At 33.6% G+C, this 24,779-nt stretch overlaps 1 protein-coding gene across 8 annotated transcripts; it reads right to left on the bottom strand.

Annotated features, from left to right (window-relative positions):
* Positions 1-11,188: 11,188 nt before the first annotated feature.
* Positions 11,189-23,782, bottom strand: LOC120080372 (probable disease resistance protein At5g66900). Of its 8 annotated transcripts, none has more exons than XR_005482487.1 (9): positions 23,622-23,782; positions 22,866-23,509; positions 22,359-22,768; positions 21,898-22,256; positions 21,064-21,272; positions 20,106-20,965; positions 13,651-13,666; positions 11,585-13,541; positions 11,189-11,392 (listed from the first exon to the last, which is right to left on the bottom strand). XR_005482487.1 is itself a non-coding variant. In XM_039035021.1 (6 exons), exons 2-6 carry the CDS (start codon positions 23,494-23,496, stop codon positions 20,130-20,132), a joined length of 2,445 nt encoding a protein of 814 aa, XP_038890949.1. In that variant the 5' UTR covers positions 23,497-23,509; positions 23,622-23,782; the 3' UTR covers positions 20,105-20,129. The 8 variants fall into 8 exon arrangements, 1 of the variants encoding a protein (XP_038890949.1); XR_005482491.1 differs by having other exon boundaries at positions 11,585-11,709; positions 13,246-13,666; XR_005482488.1 differs by having other exon boundaries at positions 11,585-11,726; positions 13,246-13,666.
* Between the last annotated feature and the right edge of the window lie 997 nt (positions 23,783-24,779).

Here is a 24,779-nt window from a genome sequence, read left to right on the forward strand (position 1 = left end):
GTACAAGATTCGAAAATTCAAAACAACTATTAAATTACGAGATTTATGACAAATTATCCGCTTGAAATGATGGTCTTAGTTGACGTTGAAAATATGATGGATATATAGTTGAGCAATTAATTACAAGCTCATTAATAAAATGTCGAATTAATTACACTACAATTAAAACAAACATGAGAGTATTTTAGGATTTTAGAAAATTAGACTCACACGATATTCATGTGTTTTGCTATAATTTAAAAAGATCATACCTTTAGTATTTTTTCAAATGATAGTATAATTACTCTTGTGTTATATATTTGATTATTTTAATGACTTTGGAACATGTAAGCGTACGTGCGAAAAGGTGGTCATATTTTTCTTCGATAACTTGTTTTTGAAAGGTTTTCTTCAATGACTATATTTATAATCGTTACGTTGTTGTTTTTTTTGTTTTGTTTTTTTGTTGTGTTTTTTTTGTTTTTGTTTTTTGTTTTAATCCTGAAAGGGTATAATATAAAAACCTTAAAGCAAAGAATCAAGCCCAAGCCTAGGAAAAGAACTTCGTTATTGTCTTTAAATTTTCAAATTTTGAATACTGAGAAAGTGAATTGAGAAAGTGAATAAATTGAGTTAGACTTATTTTGACAAATGTATTAAATAGTTGTAATTGACAATATTTTTAGGATTAGTAATTAAATATAAAACAAACATTCTAAAAGAACTAGAATGTTATTATATATAATATATTTCCCAGTATTATAAATAATATTATACATACATACCTATAATATAATTTCTAAGCTATTATTAGTGTTCTTTGTTTTAATTTAATTTCACAATATAATAATTTTAATTTTGTATTAAATTTATAATAAAAAAGACAAACATTTTTTAAATAGTCATTTAAATATATAAAACAATAATAAAACTAGCTGTTACATAAGGTATCTATCATTTCAATATAAATATAAAAAATTTTAATTGATTTTAAATTACAAAATAATAAATAATAAAATTTTTAAAAAAATAGAAACTTTTTCCATGGAGACGAATCCCCGAATGGAGAATCGACTCCCCACAATGGGGAATGTGGTGGGGATGAGGATGAAATATCTCTATAGAGATCAGGATGGGGAGTACATCCCATGCCCCAACCCATTGTTATCCTTACTCTAGTTCATTTGACCAAAATATTAGTAATCTATACTATCTAAAATAGATTATGGGAAAGAAACATTTTATTTTCCCTTTTATTTCTTTTAGTTGATGATGATCATAAGGATATCTTAAGTTAGTTCGTGTTTAGATTATTTTTTAAAAAAAATCATAGAATTTTATCCATCATAATCTCTACAGATTTTTTTGAAAAATATTTGATTTCCTCTTTTGCCCCTTTATGATCATATGGATATCTTACGTAATTTCACGATTAAATCATTAAAGACATAATTTTTTCCTTAATAATCTATATGATTTTTTTAAAAAATAATTAAATTTTATCTCCAAATATCTTATTCATGATTTCTTTTAACTCATATTTTCTCCAATATCTACTTCATCTTAGATAAAATGAAAACACATTTAAAACAAATCACATTTTATCCTCTAATCTTTTATTCACGGTTTTCTTTTTTTTAAAGTCACATGTTATTAATAATCTCTACCTTACATTAAATAAAAAAAAAATCAAATCAAATCATGATTTGAGATCTAAATTTTTCCTATATATGTAGCTAATTTCAACCCCCATTTTCTATCGTGTATCTCCTTTACTTCTTCTTTTTTTCTTTTAAGAAATTTTAGCAACATCTTTCCAATGTTTCTTTTCCTTCTTTGAAGTTTAATTTCCTTGTTTCAAGTATCTCTTATAGCTTCTATAAGAAGATATCACATCTCTCTCTTTTGAGATCCTCGTTTTCATTTTTTTCACCTTTCAATTTTGTAAAAACATATAAAATTATTTAACGTAGCTTTTTAATATGCTTTATAGTTTTTTTTTTCTATACTCGCAAATCTTCACATATTGAAGAAGGTGGAGAAAATACTTGCTTTTGAAGAAATTTCTCAAAGTTCAAGCAATTTAAAGCTCATCAAGGTGACAGAGAAGAAAGTGATTATTTTATGTTTTTTAGTTTTCTTTTTACATTTTTATTTCTGTAAACTCGTACCAATGAGTTTAGGGGTTTATAATAATTTTTACTATTTTATTATATATTTTTGTTCTTTTTCTTGTCTTTTCAAATTTATTGTGAGTACACACTATAGGAATGTATCAGCAACAACAGGAGCAACAAGGATCATTTAAGCACTCTAATTCATTAATTTTGGCAAAATATAAAGCATGCTCTTGCAGAAAAAAGTGAGTTTTATGACATACCTTTGTAGAACCTCTTCAAAGCTCGATCTCCAACTGCAATCTTCTCCGAATCTTGTTGCAGACCACCTCGAGATCTTCCCTACAATTCTCTTGGTGCTCTAGACTGAGTTGTGGGACTCAAAACAAGTTTGAACCAAGGGATTAAGGAGAATTGCTCACAGTAGAAATCTGGTTGAATAATATTTTCGTCAACACGAATTTTCTCTAAAATTCTCTTTTGATTGCATGCCCGAAATTCACTCCAAACTCTTCAATATATTGCAGACCATCATGCAAGAAAGAACGTTGCATGAGTTGAAGCTCATGCTTGGTGTAAATGAAGAAGAGAAAATGAAAAGTGTGTGAGCATGAAGAAGATGGATAATGGAAAAACATGTTTTTCCATTTGTGTATTATTTTTCTAATTTTCCAATTTTATCACAAAATTAAATTTTGATTTTAAAACTGAAAATTTTAGTTTTATAATTTTTTTTAAAAAATTAAAACTTAATTAATTTAATATGAAACATTAAATTAATTTTTACACACATCTATCTTTATATATTTAAATCATATTTAAATATAAATTCTCCTATTTCATTTAATTCTCAAATTAAACAAGAAATTATATCTCATATAATTACTAATTTCCTTAATTCTAATTTGAACGTTTCAAATTAACTTATCACGCTATTCTAGAGCTAGTCCATTACGAGCTAGAAGAGAGACCTCGCGGACCTACAGATCATGGGCTCCAACGATCCGAGATTGATTGGCTCTCATTAGACCAAATTAATCTCCATTCGTTAACTAATGGGTCACTCCACTTAAGCCCATAGTTGCACTCCCTCACTGTAACACATGATTTAACCATAATTAGCAAATCGACCCTTCACATGTTCGTAATAACGATTGGGTCAAATATTTGTTTTACCCTCGAGCTTATTCCTCAAGTTCCTACTGATCCTCTAATGAACAATTGGTTTGTGATCCAATCACTAAACCAAACTCTCTCAGCCTAGTGAGAGGGTGGACCTATTGTTCAAGACCCGAATTTAGTACTTGAGAGAACAATCTTTCTCCTATCCTTAAATCGGGTAAGCGTGAACTCCATCTTGCACCCTATGTCCTCAGTTATCTATTAGGTCTTACCCCTGAAATGGAAGTCTTATTGAGTCGGCGCTATTGAGCCAACCCTCACCTATGCAAATCTAAGGATAATCCCGAATAAATAGGATTTCATAGTTAGCTCAAAATTAAGATCGAGTTGCCTAGGTCATCTAGGTGAAATAGTCAGTCTTATACAGTAAATAACGTTATAAAGTAAGAGTGACTTATTTCTCGGTCCGATCTTATGCAAACTCATTGCATAGGACGCCCCCACTCCCCATGTCATAACATATACGAATTAGGATCACATCATATGTAGCACTTTACAACTCTTTGTAACAACTACAGAGTAGGCTGCATCCAATAGTGTTACCAGGATAAGATACCCAACCTTATTCATGTACTATAGATCATTTTGACTATTTACTCGAACCTGATTCACTCTTATGTCTTTACATAAAGTTCAAGTACTCTTGTAATAGTCATAGGTCTTAGTTTATTGGATTTAGACTTTCATACAATTTATAAAACCAATAATAAGTTTATTGATTATAGAAAATGTTTATCATTTTACAAACTGCGAATTTTAAGACATAAAACCCAACACACACCAATTCATCTTTGTATAGTTTTGAAATAATGTGTAAAATCAAAATAAAGTTTAAAATCAAAAGGAAGATCGTTACAAATCTACAAAAAAGAACCAGTTTTAAGAGTTTCTGTATGCATAAAAAAATAATAATGATATTTTGGTTTAAATTAAAATTTGAAAAACGTTAAAATTAAGAGCATAATCAAATCATCTTGTTTGAACGAAATTGTTTTATACGGAAATAGAAAAAATATAATATTTCTATTTAAATTAAAGTTTAAAACTAAGAGAATAATCAAATCATTCCATTCAAAATAAATAAAATATAGAAAAATATTATTGTTTAATTTGAAGTTTAAAATTAAGAGTGTAATAAAATTATTCAATAAATTTAGGAAGGATAATCTTGGTTTTTTTAATCTTCACATATAGCTCCTATTTTTTTTTTCCTTTCAAACTCTCTTATTCATAAATTAAAGTTGTATTATTCAGGCTCCATTTGGTAACCATTTTGTTTTGAAAATTAAATATATGAACACTACTTCCGCCTCCAATTTTTTTCATTTGTTATCTATTTTTCACCCATAGTTTAAAAAACAAGTCAAACTTTGAGAAATAAAAAAAAGTAGCTTTAAAAAAATTGTTTTAGTTTTTTGAATTTGGCTAAGAATTCAACCCTTGTACTTTAAGAAAGATGCAAATCATGCTAAAAATGTGAATGATATAGATTTAATTTTAAAGACCAAAACAAAAAACAAAATGATTACTAAACTAGATCTAACTTTTGTAATTAAATTATGTTTTTAAGTTTTAGATAACACGTGCAACGCACGGGTATCAAACTAGTTTCTCTTAAATGTTAAAGACTCAATCCACATTATTCCCATATTGACAAAGGAAAAGAAAAAGAAAAAGAAAAAAAAAAGCAAAAAGCCACTATTATCTAATGTTATCTAGAAAAAGTTTACAAAATGTTGTAGTACGAAAAATTTTATACTACTTTTGTCACAAAAAATTGCACTTAAATTATGTGGAATCTTTTAAATAAGTTAATATATCATCTTATGCACGTCAAATTATGAATGAGAATACTAAGAATAAATTTTCCGTACATTAGATTGTTTTCCAGATGGCCTCGAATACTTTTTAACAACGTTTACAATCTTCTAAGGACACGATGATGGTGTAATTAGGAGTAGAAGAACAAAGATTTTGGATAAATGTTTGATAAATATCACTTTCACCTTATGAATTAAAAAAGCCCAACAATATGTATTATTCATTCAATACAAAAAGTCAAACCTTGTGAAATCTCAATTTTCAACCATCAAGGAAACCAAGAAAGGACACTTTTAATTCCACCTCAAATAACTAGTAGCATAGTGGGTGACAACTAAAAAAGAGCCCATTAAATTCAAATGATAATTTAAAAACTAAATCTTTGTGAATTGTTTAAGACCATCACTCTATGTTTCAAAACTTGTACACCAAATCCATCTATAGTAAGTTTTGATGGATTAATATGTGTGAGAAAAAGAAAATTGAGCCATGTGCCAATTCATTAGGGGGGAATTATAAATTTTAACAAAATGATTTAACTTTTTTTCCATCAACTCTCAAATTTATTTCAACTTTTACAATAATTTGTTTAAATTATAAACGTTGGTTTAAAGATCATTTCGGATATTTCTATAAATCTGAGTATAAACACAAATCTATATAAATAAGTGTATGAAATCACGCAGGGTACGTTAAGTGTCAAATGTTAGATCATATTCGTAGATGTATTAATTGCTAGTAAAGGATTTAAAATAAAGAGCAAATAGTATTTTGAATAAAGTTTTTTTTTAAAAAAATAAAAATAAACAAAGATATTTGTTAGGACACAAACATGATAATTGTTAGGGACAACGATCCATGTGGCTTTACTTTTGATTTCACCCAAAAAACCTGGTATCATTTGAAAATAAAAGGACCATTTGGGTCTTCTACGGGATGAAGTGTGCTATTATAACTTATAGTCTACATCTTAAATACAAACTATTATAACATAGATTATTATAAACCATCGAATATAATAATCAATTTCGCACCCCAAACGTCTCTGAAAACGACTCTAACAAAAAATTTGAGTAATTATTATCCAATTCAAACCTAATTTTTGTTTGCTCTTAATTTTTTCTATGAAAGAAAAAATGGACTAGTGGAATTTATTTTTAGAATCTTTCTCTCTCTCATTGTTTCTCATTGATGATTTGAAAAACAATGCCATAAAAGAAAGAACTCTTGGTAATGGGTTCGCATGCATAGTGATGTGATGTGTATGGATTTAGGGTGTGGGCAATATATTATTAGGTACTAAAGTAACCAAAAGGACCACTTTGGAGGAATCAACGAAAAAAAAATCCCCACTTTGAGGTAGTGTTTTGGGCATTTGACATTATGAGATATTGACCAAATGAGTTTGATTATTTTTTTTTTTCTCTTTCTCTCATTAATTCTCTCTCTCATTGCCAAACATAAAAGTGATGGGACCTAATTAAGAAATTATATATTATTATTGAGGATGACTATATAATATGAGATTTTGAAACCAACTATTTGAAAGATTAAAAGTAAAACCCCATAAATTTGAAATTTCTAGGCCCATTGCACAATTAACCAAAAAAAAAAAAAAAAACTCGTGTCTCATGTGGTTCAGATTTTGCAGAAATGGCAACAATATTCAGCTCAACCCAATTACAAACTTGAAAAGTCTGAAAAATCTTTAAAAATTGATTGATATCTGGTACACGGCTAACATACTAATGATAGACTTTGAAAGTTGTTTGACATGTGATAAAATGCCAATATATTGATTGACACGGGATATGCTTTTACATACTATTAAGATTCTTAAAAGTTGTTTGATATGTATTGATATCCTGTCGATATATCATTGATACTTTTTAAAGTTGTTCAATATGTAATGTTATGCTTTTGATAAACTTAGAAGTTGTTTGATATTTGACATAATTTTTATAAACAATTATCTATTTCTGAAGGAGATCCTATGGATAACCCCATGTTGTATCACAGTTGTTAGTGCTCTTTAGTACCTTTCTCATCCATGTCCTGACATATCATATATTGTCAACAAGCTTAGTCGATTTCTTCACAAGCCCACCTATGTTCATCGAAAATCAGTTAAGCGTGTCTTACAATATCTTGAGGATACTTTTTCACTTTGGTTTACATATTCCAAAGTCAGATTTCTTATTATTAGTAGCTTACGCAAATGTGGACTGGGTATGCAGCCTTGATGATTGCAAATCCATTTTTGCTTATTATGTTTTTCCTGGTGATGCCCTGGTTATTTGGTCATTGAAGAAACAACGTGTCATTGCTCGTTCCCATACTAAGTCCGAATACCAATCCTTAGCTCAAATTGCTGCTGAAATCAGTTGGTTACAATCCTTGTTACGAGAAATTGGCTTATGCTCTCCTAAATTGCCTATTATTTGGTGTGATAATGTTAGTGCTCTCTATTTGGCTGGTAATCCTATCTTTCATGCTCGAAGTAAGTATATCGAGTTAGATGTTCATTTTGTTCGTGATAAAGTCCTTGATAAACAGCTCGATATCCGATATGTACCTTCTCTTCATCAACTTGTTGATAGTCTGACGAAGCTGCTGTCTGAAACTCATTTTTGTGCACTTCGATCCAAATTTGGTGTGATCCAATCACCCAAGTTTGTGGGGGAATGTACTTAAAGCAACAATAGGGGTCTTTTTGTTAGTTTTTCTCTAATCTATTCTTCAGCACTTTGTTATAAAAGTTGTTAGGTGGTTAGCATATTTTACATGATATTTTGTTAGTCTCTTTCATGTAAATTTTTGGATATTTAAACTCTTTGTGATTATACTGAAAGTGTAGCATTAGAGTAAGCTTTTCTCATTCATTGCTTTTAATAATTTTAACTTGATCCTTCGTTTCTAAGTTTTATTATATAGTATTAATATCTTCAAAGTTGATTGATAAATAATACTATATACTTTTGATATACTATTGATACACTTAAAAGTTGATTGATACCTGATATACATGGAATGTGTTGGTTGTTGTTAGATATTCTATTGATACACTCTCGTCTTTCTAATACACTGTTGATACACTTACACTATCATACTTATAAAATGAAACACGCAGACTTTTCTTCAAAACAACTTATTAATTCTTCAAAACAACTTATTAATTGAATGTTGATTGTTGTCAGATACACTGCTAATATACTCACGTCATACTTCAAGTATTTATTGATTGATATCTAATACACTGATGTCTTATATTTTATATGGTACGTCTACACCTGAAATATCATGTTTATAAAATGAAACATGCATGCTTTATTGATATACTCTCTTTTAGGTATATCAATTATGTGAATGATGCACTTTTGTACTTTTGCACTTTGATATTAAATAAATAAATTTACTGATAAAATTTGATATTGTCTATATCATCTTACTATACACTTTGGTTTCACTTTGATAAATGTATATATCAATTATGTGAACGATTTGTCATGACCTAAATAAGAAACAAAGAAACCCACCAAACTGAACAAAAAAACTTTCAATTAAAAAAAAAAAAAAAAAAAAAACTCACCAAATTGGTTTTGGAAGTAGTGATTCTTATCAATTACTCGATGAAAAGTACAATACCGTAGCTCCAATTTCCCTTTTGATTCTCTTAAGACTAAAATTTGAAAAGAAAAAAAAAAAAAACAGAGAAGAAGATTGAGAATTGGAACCTTAATCACTTTCCTTCTTTCTTGCTCTACCATTGAATTAATTTGAATCAATCAATTTGCAATTTGGAATCAATTAATTTTCACTTTCTTTGTGGCTTCTTTTTCTATTTTGAATCAATTTCTTCCTCCACAATCTCCATCTCTTCCAGACTCTTAAATCCAAAAAAAAAAAAAAAAATGATGAAAACCCCTTATGATTTCATATTACAATTTCAAAACAGAAAAAACACAGAAAATATGAAGAAAAGTAGAAAAAATACAAGCAAAGAGAATCAAAGAACCTTTGAAGCGAGTACAGAATCGATCTTGATGAAAACAATCTTTCGAACGGAAAAAAAAATTGAAAAGAAGAAATAAATAGCGATCTTCAGGGCGACACCGATCTTCAAAGACAAAGTCGAACACAGAACGGGATAAATCTTTCAAGGACGAAATCGAAATTAGATAGCAATTGTTGAAAACAAGAGAAAAATGAAAGAGAGGAAGCTAATGAAACCACAAAGAATAGAATTGGTCTTGGTTATATGGGTAATTTCGGATTAAGGAAAAGAGAAATATCATAATTACAAATAATGCCATATTTGCAAAATTTCAGAAGTTGTAGACATGCTTGCTAAAATCTATTCTTAAATTGCCTACCATTACAATTTCTCAAATTTTTGTCAAAACTGCAAATTATCTCGATCAAATTTCATTTGTAGTATTGGTAATAGGTAACTTGATTTGGTAAGCTTGAGTCCTTTTTTTTTCTTTTAAAAAATACAAATTATAAACCAATTCTTTTCAAGAAAAATTATAAACTGTTGACTAACTCAATTTCCATATTTTTTTAATGCATAAGGCCCTAAATTATGTTTTAACTTTATATGGTAGCTATTAATAAATTCGAATTATTAATTAATCTACTTAACGATTAACCATAATATAATCTAACAATAGTAACCTATATATTTAAATTACTTTACATCAAAACTTATTCTTTTAACTTATATTTTTGTATTACATATCTAAATTATGTCATATTTGTGGATAGTCCTTTGTATTGTTGTTAGGAAAAAAAAGGAAAACATATATATTTATATAATTTAATTATGAGTAGAAAGGTGTTGAGAAAGAAATATAAGCTAAAGGCATAAATGGTGAATGAGTAATTTTTTTTCTCTTCTAACTTTAAAGAAAAATACTTAAGTACATATTGGATATCACCTATCTTTATGTAAACCACTAAATTAACCCGTTATAATTTGTCATGTGGCAAATTTTACCTTTTTCCCTTTTTAAATATTTTAATTTTTTTTATGTGAGTGGTGAAAAGGGATGCACAAAGATAGTTACGACCATTTTAAATCCATCTCTAGATACCCATGTCTGATCTCATATGTCCCTACATAAAACTAATTTAGCTCCTAAGGTCAGAAATAATGGCCTAGATAGCTCAGGAGCACCCCCTTAATAAAAGTTCAGTTTAATTATGGATCTTCATGTCCCAATATAAAATATTAATTATATCAACATTATACTCATTCACAATCTTATTATCTACATGTTCATATATGTGTACACAAAATAACGCAACAAATAAAATGAATGAGACCATCATACAAAACAACGACCACGAATAAAAATATTAAAAAAAAACTCGATGATTCGAAAAAACTCATCATATCCAATCCAACCTGTGTAATTTGAGTTGAGTTTATCAACTCATTTTTGGTTAGATTCAAATAAATGAAAATTTTATGGATTGGATTGGTTTATGAGTTCACTTAATAAACTCAAACCAACTCGAACCAATCCGAATTTATTATTAACTTTAAAATATTATTTTTTTATTACTTATAACACAATATTAGTAATATATATATATATATATATATATAATTTTATTTAATTTCAATATTTTTTTAATAATTTATTCTTCATCAACTTTTAAAAATAATTTATTTACACTTTAGAAAGAAAATTTTCATTATAAAATTGAAATTAAGTTATTAATCTTAATTCAATATATAAAAATAATTAAATTAGATTTTTACATATTTATATTTTGTTTCATTTTAGAACAAAATTTTAAATAAATAACCCAATTAATCCAACCCAACTCAACCTAAATATTTCATGATTGGATTGGGTTGGATTGATTTTTTAATAAGGTTATTTGGATTAAAAAATTTACAACCAGAACAATTGGATCTAATCTAAAAAGTCTTTCAGCCCAATACAATCCAACCCATGAACACCCCTAGTCACAAATCATTAATAACCAAATTCGAATGGGTAGTTTATCGGGATATTATAAGATCCCTTGTTTAATTGAAATAGGTAAAAAGAATGTTAAAACATGTACATCTTAAAATCTAACTCAAATATATTTTATCCCTTTTGTATTGATATTATGTAAATTTTTAATATGCCCAAGTGAGCTTAACACAACGACACAAAGTATGAGCTAATGATAAAATTTATAATTCAATCTCGTACAACGAATACATTACTACCCAAAATTTAACCATTACTCCTTTCTTTATGTTGGTATTCTTCAAATTCATTGGAAAGTACCTACAAATTCAATTGTGAAATGAAACATGAAAGTTAAGGTATAAGTTTAAAGGCACTAAAATGAGAAAAAAGAATTAAAGATACCACTTTATACAGCATGAAATATAAAGATTATAAACTCGGGGGAAAAAATAAAAAGAGAAAACAGAACACACACACACAAAAGAGTTGACAAAACTCAAAACTTTCTACCTTTAATATGATTTTCTGAGCTGAAATGAGCATCAAAATCCATTGCCAAAATTTCATTTAACATGTTGGTGAGATCACAATACAAAACCTTGCATATTTCTTCTAACTTCCGTTAGAATTTCGCCCTACATTTCGCTAAAACCTAAAATTTCATATAGTTCACAAAGCAACTGTAACAAATGTATTAAAATATAAGTTATATCATAATGGCATAATTTATCAACTTAAAATATTATCAAGTGGAAATTTAACATAATATCAAAATAAAAGTTCACGTTCATGAATTTCAATTATGTGCCATATGACTATCAGTGATACCCTTTTAGCTAAAAAATGTAGTAAAACATAATTTTAAATTTTCAAGTCAATCTAAACTAAATATCAATTATCAATCTTAGTAAATATCAATTATCATTCTAATGATTGATGATACGATTTCCGGCCAGCCAACAGTTACAGTTATTGAACTCAAAAAATTTCAAAGTTTCATCCATATGTTGCTTAGTTTGGGATTCTAATTCCAGATAATTCATGTATATGAACCCACACAAGTTCGAATTTTATTTGCTTGATAACTTTTCCCTCCGATGAATTCTGAAGAAATAAGCCACTGTTTAAAAATTTCAAATTCCATCATCTTCCTAATTCACCCACAATCTCTGTTTTGTTCTGTATTGATGATTTTTTTAGTTGGGTTAGATAGCATATGAATTATTTTCTATCCACCTAGAACCTCCATTTAGATATTAAGAACAAATTCTTCAACTTCAAGATGCTTCTACATGAACCACATACTAAGGCTCATTTGAAATGACATTCTAAGTGCTTACAAAAGTATTTTAAGTGTTAAAAATGTGTTTTCTAAGCACTTTTAAAATCATTCCGAACATATCTAAAATGGAAATTGAAGTTCTATAGAAACAGAATGAATTTTTTTTTTTTTTTTTCCGTTCATTTTCTAAATAGCTTTCAGATTCAGTGGAACTGGTGGCAGAGAACATTTTCAATATTTTTTTCTTAATTAGGTCAAGAAATGGAAATACTAACTACTTAGAGAACTTGCAATCACACATCATTCTATACTAAGGTCTAATAGTAGGATTCAGGTGGAATTCTTTGGCTAAAGTATGCTTCCAATAATTTGACATGTTCACCTTGACATGAATTACCTTCCACACATCTGTGCAGTAATTTAAATCTGACTCCAGTTCAAGAAAGAATTTTTCAATAATCAACCTTACGCATAGAAAATGATGGATTTAAATTTATAAGGGGAGTCAGGAATCAACCTAGTCGATATAGAATGACATAAAAGACCAGAATTACTTTTCCCACAATTAACACATTAATGACAAATCCAAGTATAACTCAGTACATAAGACAACCATCACCTCCACAGTTGTTGAACTCAAACAAAAGAAATCTCCAACGTTGGTATTTCCCATTAACTGAATTTAAAGAGAGGTTAAAGCTATGTAAATTTTCCAAAATGCTATGGTTCCTAAAATTACTCAGCATAAGAATTAGTTATAGATGATAACAAGAATCATAAGCTTCAAATAATCATATATAACAAATTTACATGATATGACAGAGCTAATCGATCTTTTTTCTTTTTTCTTTTTTTCCATTTTATAAAGTAGAGACTAGAGAGAGCTGACCTGTGACAGGAGACAAATAAAAGACTCCATACGATTTCTGCCCATAGAATCAATCACCCATAAATCACCAATAAAGAAAAGTTTCTTTCCACGAAGAAGTTGAAGCAATGCCTTGGGGATCAAAGCCGGACAACTTTCATTTTTCTGGATTCCATCTCCAATTAAGTAAACCCTTTCCTTGTCCTGACCAAAACAGTTATTTGACTCCGGAATCATCCAACAGCGTGGATTGGTATATATGGTCCTTCTTAATTCTAGCACTCAATGGCTCTTAAACAAATTCCACCTCTCTTTTTCTGCAAAGTCAACCATCCCATTAGGAATCAAAGAAAGAAAATGAACAACTGGGTTCGATTTCAATTTTGAGAATTCCATGTACAGGTATTGCAAGGATGATTACTGTACCGAGATTTTGTTTGTCCTGTAAAAAGGATTGAGATGAAGAAATTGAAGTAGTAAGTATTCAGAGAGCAGGAGAGGGAGTAAAGCTGGAGACTGCATTAGTTAGGATGGGAAATACAAAAGAAAAGTGGGGGAAAAGAACGCATCTTTTGAGGGGCTAGACAAAATATGTAAAAATAGTAAAATTAAGATAAGAAAATGTACATATTCTTTAGCGAATCTGACGATAAAGGTCGTTTATTGCAGTGATAGCTTAAGAACCTTAAAATTAGCTTTACAAAAATCTCTTCCCTCATGCTGTTGAATAATTCTGATTTCTCTCCCACCATAACAATATTTTGAAGATGATCTCTTATAAATACATAGCCACTCTCCCATGATACATAATTTTTAATTGTATCTATTGAAAAGTAGAAGGTAGAAGAGAAAACACCAAAATTACGTGAAAAACCCTAGATCAGGGAAAAAAAACTACGATAAATTTTTTTTATTAATTTCTGATACACAATACACAATACAGGAACGAGTATAAATAACCAAAGGTAAGAAACCCTGAACTGTAGACACCACGTAAAAAGACTAAAACGCCCTTAGGGCTAAACAACATTTTCAACACTTCCCGTCAAGTTGGGGCGTAGATATCAATGAGACCCAACTTGCTAACACAGGTGTCAAATGTCTGTCTCGATAACCCTTTGGTGAGGACATCCGCAATTTGTTACTGGAGGAACATAGGGAATGCATATACTACCGTTATCCAGTTTCTCTTTGATGAAGTGTCGATCGATCTCAATATGTTTGGTTCTCTCATGTTGAACAGGATTGTTAGCAATATTAATGGCAGCTTTATTATCACCATAAAGTCTCATCGGCTCATGACTTTCCTAGAAGATCTACCATAACCTTTTTCAACCAAAATTCTTCACAAATACCAAGGCTCATAGCTCTGTACTCTACTTCAGCACTGATCCTAGCCATGACACCTTGCTTCTTACTCCACCAGGCAACTAAATTTCCCCACACAAAAGTACAATATCTCGAGGTAGACTTTCTATCAGTAATAGAACCAGTCCAGTTTGAATCTGTGTAAGCCTCAATCATCTTTTGTCATGTTTTCTGAACACCAAGCCTTTTCCAGGCATAGACTTCAGATATCTCAGAATCCGCATAACTGCCTCCATGTGTCTTTCATAAGGAACCTGCATAAACTGACTGACCAAACTAACTGCATACGATATATCGGGTTTGGTATGCGAAAGATAGATCAACTTCCCCACAAGCCCTTGATATCTTTCCTTGTTAATAGGAACATCATCTACTGATTCTACCAGATTGTTATTGACTTCTACTGGCATATCTGCAGATTTGCACTCAGTCATTCCAGTTTCTCTCAACAAGTCTAGTGTACATTTCCTCTGAGACACTAAGATCCCTTCCTTTGATCTTGCTGCCTCCATTCCTAGAAAATATCTCAAGTCACCAAGATCTTTGATCTTGAACTCATCTGCCATACTTTGTTTCAACCTACCAATCTCTCCTGAATCATCCACTGACAGGATAATATCATCAACATAGATAATTAAAACAGCTATTTTCCCTCGTGTTGACCTCTTAGTGAACAAGGTATGATCAGAATGCCCTTGAACAAACCCCTCGAACTTGACAAAGGTAGTGAATCTATCAAACCAGGCTCTAGAGACTGCTTCAAGCCATACAGAGACTTCTTTAATTTGCAAACCTGATTGCCAAACCGTGCTTCAAAACCTGGAGGTGAGTTCATATAGACTTCTTCTTCCAACTCACCATTCAAAAATGCATTTTTTACATCCAACTAATATAAGGGCCAGTCTTGATTAACGGCAATGGAGAGAAAACACGAATATTGTTAAGTTTTGCCACAGGCGAGAAGGTTTCTGAGTAATCCACCCCATATGTCTGAGTGAATCCTTTTGCAACCAACCTGACCTTATATCTATCAAAAGTCCCATCAAACTTGTATTTGACAGTGAACACCCACTTGCATCCTACTGTTTTGTGACCTTTTGGAAGAACAACCAGATCCCATCTTCTCTTTGTCTCAAGGGCCTGCATCTCCTCCATAATTGTGGCTCGCCATTCAGGAACTTCTAGTGCCTTGTGCACATTGCCTGGAATCATCACAGTATCCAGACTGGTAGTGAAAGCTTTAAATCTCGTAAACAAGTTACTATAGGACAAAAAGCTTTTCATAGAGTGCTTGGTGCACGATCTCGTACCCTTCCATAGGGCAATCGGTAAACCCAAGGTAGCATCAATCTCACTGGTCTTGTCTACCTGTTCATCTGTACCCACCTGTTGCACATTTTCAGTTCCCTGTGTATCTCCTGGCAATTCACCACTATCATCGATCCTAACTTTGTCAGAGTTCACTACATCACTTTCAACACATTCATTATCATCAAGAATAGAGGTACCTTGAGCCGGTTCTGGTTCTGACTCTTGAACACCTTCCGGCAGAGCAACAGGGGGAATTATTTCGGGAACTATTTCCTTTCGAAGATTCTTCCTATAGTAGGTTATCTAAGGTACTTGTTTTGTAAGGAGGACGGGATCATTTGTTTCAGGAATAGGCTTAGGAAACAGATCTAAAGGAACAAAGTAGGTGGATGCATTAGCCTCTTCACTAGTGGTCTCCTCCTGAAGGGGACTAACGGGAAAAAAGAATTTGTCCTCTTGAAAGGTGGCATCTATGGTCACAAAATACTTTCGAGAGGAAGACTGAAAACACTTGTAGCCCTGTTGATAGAGTGGATACCCAACAAACACACATTTTTTAGCCCGATGAGCAAATTTACCCTGGTGGGGACCGTGATTATGAACAAAAACAATACAACCAAACACCCAAAGAGGAACATCTGGGAAAAGGTGAGTGGACGAAAAAGACTCTTTAAAACATTCTAAGGGGGGTTTGGAATTTGAGCACACGGGAGGGCATTCGATTGATGAAATGAGCTGCAGTAAGTACATCATCTCCCCATAGATACGAGGGTGAAGATGCAAGTATCATGAGAAATCAGACTACTTCAATAAAGTGACGATTTTTTCGCTCAGCCACCCATTCTGCTAAGGGGGATAAGCACAAGAATTCTGGTGGATGATACCTTTAGAGGTTAAAAACTCACAGAGGGACTGATTAATAAACTCACGCCCATTATCACTCCGAAGAATGACAATTTTGGTATTGAATTGAGTTTCGACTGTAGTGTAAAATTGTTGAAATACCGTCGTCACTTCAAATTTGTCTGTAAGAAGAAATACCCATGTAAGACGGGTGTGATCATCTATGAAGGTGACAAACCACCGTTTACCTGACACAGTTGTGACATTAGACGGACCCCAATGTATCAAGTGGAAGGGTCGGGAAGTTTTATAGGGTTGTGAAGTAAATGAAGCTCTGGGTTGCTTTGCACGAATAAAACATCACAAGATAAAGACAACACATTCACATTACGAAATAAGTGGGGAAACAGATATTTCATATGATGAAAGTTTGGATGTCCAAGATGGAACTGCCATAATAAAAAATCAGTTTCAGAAACAGTAAGAGAAAATAATAAACTAGTCCTAGACAAACTCCTAGAAGAAGCATCATCAGAGAGGAAATAGAGCCCCCTATTGTGCCGGGCAGTGCCAATCATCTTCCCCGAGCTCAGATCCTGAAACAAAACATCATCTGGTGAGAAAACAACTTTGCAGTTCAAATCTTTGGTTATTTTATTGACCGATAACAAATTGTAAAATATCTTTGGCACATGGAAAACATTCTGTAAAATCAATCCCTGAATCGGAGATAAATGACCCTTTCCAACAACAGGAGCAAAAGATCAATCTGCAATTCGTATTCTCTCATTCTAGCACTTGAATAATAGGAGATGAATTGATCATGTGATCTAGTTAAGTGATCAGTTGCTCATGGGTCAAGAATCCAGGATTCATTCCCTTCAACAAAGAAACTAATGGACTGGGGAGTACCTGATTGGACAATATTGTCGGTTCCAACTGTACCTGGATCCACATGGGGTGGCCACCTGAGGAGCACCATCAACCGTTTCACCAACGAAGGCTCGACTGGATTTAGACTTATCATTTGGAAGGCGCCGCTTGCCATTTGGTGGACGACCGTGTAATTTCCAGCATTGGTCTTTTGTGTGCTATGGTTTCTTACAATGTTCACAAATGGGAGGGGTCTTTCAATTCTGTTTGTCATTCTCTGATCCAGACGAATTGACTCCAAACGCAGCAGCGTCTAGGGTGGTGGTTGTTGTACCATTCATGGCATTGGTTCTATCCTCTTCTAATCTGACTTCTGAGCAAACTTCCATCAGGGACGGCATCGGCTTTTGTCCCAAAATTCGGCTCCGGACGCCATCAAATTTCAAGTTTATGCCAGCCAAAAAATCATATACACGGTCAGCCTCCTCAATTTCGAATACTGAACCCCGTCGACTGGGCAATTCCAAACTACTTCGTGACACAATCCATTTCTTGCCACAATAATGACAATTTATTGAAATAAAACGTTACATCAAGAGTCCCTTGCTTGCACTCATGTACATGTTTCCTCAATGTATAAAGTCGTGAAGCGTTCTGCCTCTTCAAATATAGTTTATGGACAGCTTCCCAAATATCCCAAACTAATGCTGAATAAAGTAGTGGCTTCTTGATCTGGGGTTCCATACTGTTTATCAAAATCGAGCGGAGGAGAGAATACTCCCCCTTCAATATACGTTCCTGAGGATCCCCAAGGTTCGGTTTGGGTATCTCCCCGGTTAGATATCCGAACTTGTGCGTTCACACGAGGCCATTTTCAATAGATTGCGACCAAGAATAAATAGTTCTGGCCGTTAAGTTTTTCTCCGATAGATATTCCTACAGAATTGCCCACAAACCAGACATAATGTTTGCATAGGTAAAAGAGAGTAAAGTATTTACCGGTATTTCTGAACATAATGGAAAGCCCGAATACGTATCTGGATGAAAGTCAGTCGAAGGATTTTGCTGTGGATCTAACGTAGGTTCGACAACAGGGTTGGGGCGGGGCGGGGCGGGGCGGGGAGGGTTCCCCATCCCATCCCTGCCCCATCCCCGCCATTTCAAGGCGAGGACGGGGACAAGGCTTCTCCGTCGGGGAAACGGGTCCTGCGAGGACCATTCCCATTTTCTTCCTTTTTATTTTCCTATGGGCACTTTTTTTTTTTTGTAAATTATCTTTGGTTTGGGCTTTGACATTTAGTTGAGCTTAGATTGAGCTAAATTAAAAATCAAGCTAAATGACAAAAGTTAAATACCTAATATATATAGAAAAGAAAATATTTAAAAATCTAATTATATATATAGAAAAAATATTTAAAATCCTAATCGGGCGGGGGCGGGAAGCGGGGACACCCTCCCCATTCCCCCATCCAGGTTTAGGGACCCTAAAAAAGGATCCCGGTTTGACCCATCCCGTTCAAATCGAAGATTCCGCCCCGATACCGCAGGGATCCGACCCCCCGGGAAATTTTGCCATCCCTAATCTAACGGCTGCCCCAAGCGCAAAAAATCTGCTTTACTGCAATTTTGTCAGTTTACTGTTGAAACCCAATGGTCCCACTAAAACCCACTATGGGTTGTTTCTGCCCATAAACCCCTGAAAAACCGGTCTCTTGCTGGCATGGGAAAAGAAGCCTGATGGGCCGGCTGACCAAAGAAAGGAGCGTGGGAAAAGAGTCTGTTGACGGTCTTCTGTTGGGCTTGTTGGACCGGTTCGGCTGGACCGGTTGGTTCGAAGGATTGGGTAGAAGAGATGGAAGGCTCGTCTACGATGGAGGATGCTACGACTGAAGGCCGACCTGTCTGGGCTGCGAAAGAAGACCTGGCTGTGATTGGGTAGAGGTGACGGCTGCGATGGAGGACCTCTGACAGCAGCTGGAGTAATCACTCGTTCGGCAGCGGTTAGAAATATTGCCCAATCGGTGGCGCCCTACTGTACGGCTGCGCGACGAAAGAAGAATGGCCAGTCGGTCTGTTCAATCGGCGACTGTCTGCCCTACGAACAGTGGATCTGTAATGGTCCAGTAACGAGTGTAAATATTGGTCGAGTGGCTAATCCTAATTTCAGCACTTTGAGAATTTTTCACCGGAGTTCCATTCCTTGCTAGGGTTGATGACTAAATTTCTTCTATTCCAGCTACGGTCTCATCACTGTGCTTTGATACCATATTGAAAAGTAAAGGGTAGAAGAGAAAACACCAAAGTTATGTGGAAAACCCTAAACCAGGGAGAAAAAATCATGATAAGAGTCTTTTATTAATTTCTGATACACAATACACAATACAGGGACAGATATAAATAACCAATGATAAGAAACCCTAGACTGTAGACACCACGTAAAAAGACTAAAATGTAGGGCTAAACAACATTTTCAACAGTATCCGTACCTTAAAAAGCTCTATAAGAAGCTGTCATGCTAATAGCCAATCCAAGTTGACTTCTTCTTGGTGTTCTTTTACCACATTGCGAAGCCGAGGTGAGACAATATTTACCCATTTTGCTATCTCCCCTTCACAAACTACTTTCTTCAAGTTTTTTAGATTTCTTAGTGATGGTGGAAGCTTGTGCATGATCGGACAACTCCACATATAAAGCTTTTCCAACTTCTGCAAGTTGCCAATCTTATCTGGAAGTTTGGTAAGGCCAACACAATGAGATATGTCAAGATCCATCAATTCTCGGAGCCTTGAGACTGATTCTGGCAACTTCTCCAAATGAATACAAGATCTAAGCCTTAGAGTTTTTAGATTAATTAACTGCCCAATTTCCTCGGGTAATGAAGATAATCCGTGACAGTTTGTAATGGTCAGTTTCTCCAATGTGATAATTTCACATAGTCCAACAGGGAGGGCCACCAAATCATTGCAAAAATCTATGGAAATTTCAAGCAAGTTAGGCAACACGGATGAGATCTGGGTTGAACAGTTCGTAAAAGCTTTATCAATTTTGCACATAAAGAACGATAGCTTCTTAAGATGAAACAGTGGTTTCAGGTTCTCGTCACTAAAAGAAGGAATGGAAATTCGCTCAAGACTGATTCTTTCTAACCTTGACAAACAGTTGATTAGTTGATAATCACTTGTCAATTCAGTTGGAAAGGACCTGTAATTCCTGACTATCAGAGCTTTCAATCTGTTCATTCTCTTCATGAAATCGGGCAAGTTGTAAGTTTTTGACCCAGGATTTAGAATTAACACCTCAACTTCAGGTGCTTCCATGTCAGGCCAACATGATGAGAACATCTCATCTGCACCATCAACATCCCATTCAGTTTTAGATTGTACAAAGAGATAATGAATATGACATGCCAAACATAGGGGAGAGAGAGAGAAAACATGGACGGACCTGTTGTTATGGACAAAAGGCGGGCTTTCATAGGTTGCGTCTTTTTTTCAGACCACCATTTGGGAAATTCATTTCTGTTAATATCCACAAGCAATCTTGTCCTTTCGACTATTAGCTGCTCATTAGTCAAATGGACAGCCAACTCTCTAAGCATGTCATGCTGTGTAATATAGGACTCGCTGTAGTAATCGTCTTGATGTGCTTCATTTCTGGAAAATTATCACAACACTACAGTAATTCAAGTTCATAACCAAATGGTTATCAAGCACAGTCCACATGCTGTTTATGTTCAGAAACTTATGCATTAAAAATGATTTAGTCATTATGATTACTCAAAGTGTCTTGGAGAGTCAAATCTGAAGTTGATTTAGAGACTGTTTCCCAGAAAAAAGGGGGATTAAATCAATAATAGAATATGTTTCCTTTCTACCATTCCTTGTGTTATGTTCATAAAGTAAATGTTCAAGTGAGATAATGTGTAATACTTTTTTGGGTGTTCATCAATGATCAATTTATGTTTATAGTTCTTCAAATTAGTCCAAAAGATAGAAACTCAAGATTATATATATATATATTATATATAATCAATAATAGACAAGATCCTTCTGGTAAATAATTGAAATAAAACCATACCCAAAGGAATTCCTTTGTTTTCTTCTACATAATATTTTACAACAACATCCATAAAATAATAAGGAAACATCAACTTTTTGCCTGCATCGTGCATATCAAACCATAATAAAACGCAGTTTTTACAACAAATAACATCAATTACGTAGTCAAGAAGCAAGATCAACATAATCCAAACACAACTTGGAAGACCCAGAATTTTACCTCAAAGAGATAGTGTTGACTAAAGTCCGGGTGAAGAGCTCGTCAAGGTTTGACATTGTTTCACATTCATCTTGTTCATACAACACTGCACAAATGTCAATGAAGGTAGCCACACGAATTCTCTGGTCTTCAGGAAATGAACCTAAATCCATGAAACACTCCTTCAGTACCATCTTGTCATCTGGGACTGCATCTAAGGTGCCTTTGAGGCATTCCAGAAGCTCTTTCTCCGAACCCAGAATAGAATCTCCTCTAGATAATTTCCTCTCTTGAACTTTCCAAACTGAAGCAGCTCTGCCCGAAAGTGATCTTGCAATCACTTTCAGAGCAAGTGGGAATCTCTTACAACCCCTCACTATCTGCAATTCAGTCATTCAAAACTTCAGTTGCAGTTCAGGACTCAGATATGGAAAAAAGATTTTTTTTTTTTTTTTTTTTTTGTGGTGGGGGTAATTAATTACCTTTTCCACAATTTGTTCATCTGGGAACTGTGGCATTCTGTTATCCAGCGATGCCGAGCGATGAAACAGCTCCTTTGCATCCTTATGGTCCAAAAGTTCCAAATCATATGACTCACCAAATGCAGGAAACTTGAATCTAGAGGTCACCAAAATTTTGCAGTTAGGCATTCGAGAGAACTTTTCAAGAAGCTTATTTGATTCGGAACCTTCCCAGACATCGTCCAACACAATCAATACAGGATTTGGACTCATTTGCCCCAGCAGTAGTTCTAAACACCGGAATGCCTCATCGTCCCTCACAGAATCAGATACTACAGACCTCCCGAGGCTTTGGATTATAGATTTTAAGATGAGTTTCGTATCTGGTTTGCTTGAAACAGTGAGGAAAAAGATGTTCCTCTGGAATTTATCTGTGAAAAATGCAGAAATCAGAAAGCATTTGTAAGAACTGCAAACAACTTTAGTAATGGTAACACATTTTTCAGAAGAAATAGTTAGTTTACTTACTTTTAACTTGCTTGTCGTGACAAAATCTTACAGCCAGAGTGCTTTTTCCACAACCCCCGGGAGCTGTCACTACCAACAATCGAACCCCATCTCTGAAAAGTTTCGCCTTCAATTTCTCAACTGGTTTTTCCAATCCAACACTTTCTTCTGTAATCTCAGGAACCTTCACAATTAAATCCACCGTATTGCTTAATCCAAACTTGCTATCAAGCCTGAGAACGACGTCCTTGATTTCAGACGCTATCTTCAATGTCTTCTTCCCGTCTCTAGCCATTTGCATCAACAAAACGTCCTTGAAACTTCCAATTTTGGTATTCAAATCACGAAGCTTTTCTGTGTGAGTTGATTTCCTTATATAATCAAGCTTCTTCAATCTTAGACACCGAAGAAGTAGCTTTTTAGCAACTTCTAATAGATTTCTCAACGTCTCCATTTCTTCTTTTGGATACTCCAGGGCCTCATTAAGATCATCTATCTCTTTAAGTAGAGGAATTATATCATTTACCTTGGATTGAGTCTCCTTGAGAACAGGATCGAAACTGATCGCCCTTTCGCCAAAATTCTTCAAGATGGTTGCTAGCTCGTTGAATGGAACACCCAATGCCGCGCCACCAACTAACGCTCCCGCCATTTTCTTTCTCCTTCTATTTTCAAAAAAAAAAAAAAAAAGGAATAAAATCAACTCTGAAACCTACTTTGGCGATCGTAAAACCAAAACATAATCCAAGAACTAAGAAGCATCTAAGATTCAGATACCTTTACAGGTTGCCCTCGGAGCTCCGCTTTCGAACGACGTGAAATTCTCAGCTCGATCGTCGGAGCACCGCCGTGGATGGTGATCAATTGCTTAGCTCGTAATTCTGAGTCCGAAGAAGTAACTAGTAACTACTCATAAACCATAAAAAAAACCCTTTTGGAAGCTTCTTGGAAATGACTTTGGAAATCGAAAGTGATGTCCGTACGTGCGAAAAAAGGTCGTGGTCATATCTTCCGCTCAATATTCTCTTTTTTTTAAGGATATATTTTCTTCTTCTTTTTTTAGTACCGAAAATCTTTCTTTCAATAATTATGTTTTTTTTTTTTTATAATATACAACTACACATATTTTTTTGGGGCCTCTCATTTGGGAGGCTCAAATAAAAAATAGTTACATGTAGAAAAAGTAATAGGAAGTGACCTTCTGCTTACGTCATTTACGTGTGATTTTATCGCTTCATCCCTGAGATGCTCCTCGTGCACCTGAGCCTACCAAGGAACTCGATCCTTGATTACCTATCACTTGATCCTCGATTACACATCATTTGATCCTCGTTGGCTTTTCACATAATCCTCAATGCATAGTCACTCGATACCCAAATGCATGGTCACTCAATACATGTGCAATCGACAAGCATATACTCGATCATAGCCACGTCATACTCGATACTCGATTATTTTGAATTGTCCATGCCCATCGGAGGACCTGCTCTGTAGTTAATGCTCATGTACGAACATACACAAATTGGAGAATTTTTTAAAAATTCTCACTATTCTTTCAAATCGATTTCTTGAAATGTGAAGTGGTTTTTTTTTATTAACGTAGAACAATCAGAACTGAAACACAAAAGAGAAAATTGAGTTCACTTTCCCTCCAAAAACCCCACTTCACAAAATCTGTTTTTCTTAGCAAAGATCAAGTTATAAAGGCATTCAGATTATTTCACTTGTCTCACACCTCAAGTAAGTAAATGTGCTAGTTTCTTTTATCATTTTTTGCTCGCATTTTTTACTTTTTGGACGTTGTGAGAAATATAGGAATGTAGCAAAGAGAACAAGCGAGTGTGAGTTTGTGAGTGTGCACTAAGACATGCGAGTAGCTCCCACTGGAGCGAGGATGAGGGGAGAAAAAGCTATGAAGCAGTAAGCATTGAGTTA

Source organism: Benincasa hispida, chromosome 6 (genome assembly GCF_009727055.1).
Source record: "Benincasa hispida cultivar B227 chromosome 6, ASM972705v1, whole genome shotgun sequence".
Classification (NCBI taxonomy): domain Eukaryota; kingdom Viridiplantae; phylum Streptophyta; class Magnoliopsida; order Cucurbitales; family Cucurbitaceae; genus Benincasa; species Benincasa hispida.

Bases quoted from the DNA above. Each gene is read 5' to 3' on its own strand.
- LOC120080372 (XM_039035021.1), bottom strand. From the start codon at position 23,496: ATGGCGGGAGCGTTAGTTGGTGGCGCGGCATTGGGTGTTCCATTCAAC. The intron at 22,769-22,865 runs GTAAGTAAACTA...CATTTTTCACAG, and splicing joins TCACGACAAGCAAGTTAAAA to ATAAATTCCAGAGGAACATC. The intron at 21,273-21,897 runs GTAAAATTCTGG...ATAATTTTCCAG, and splicing joins GTCAACACTATCTCTTTGAG to AAATGAAGCACATCAAGACG.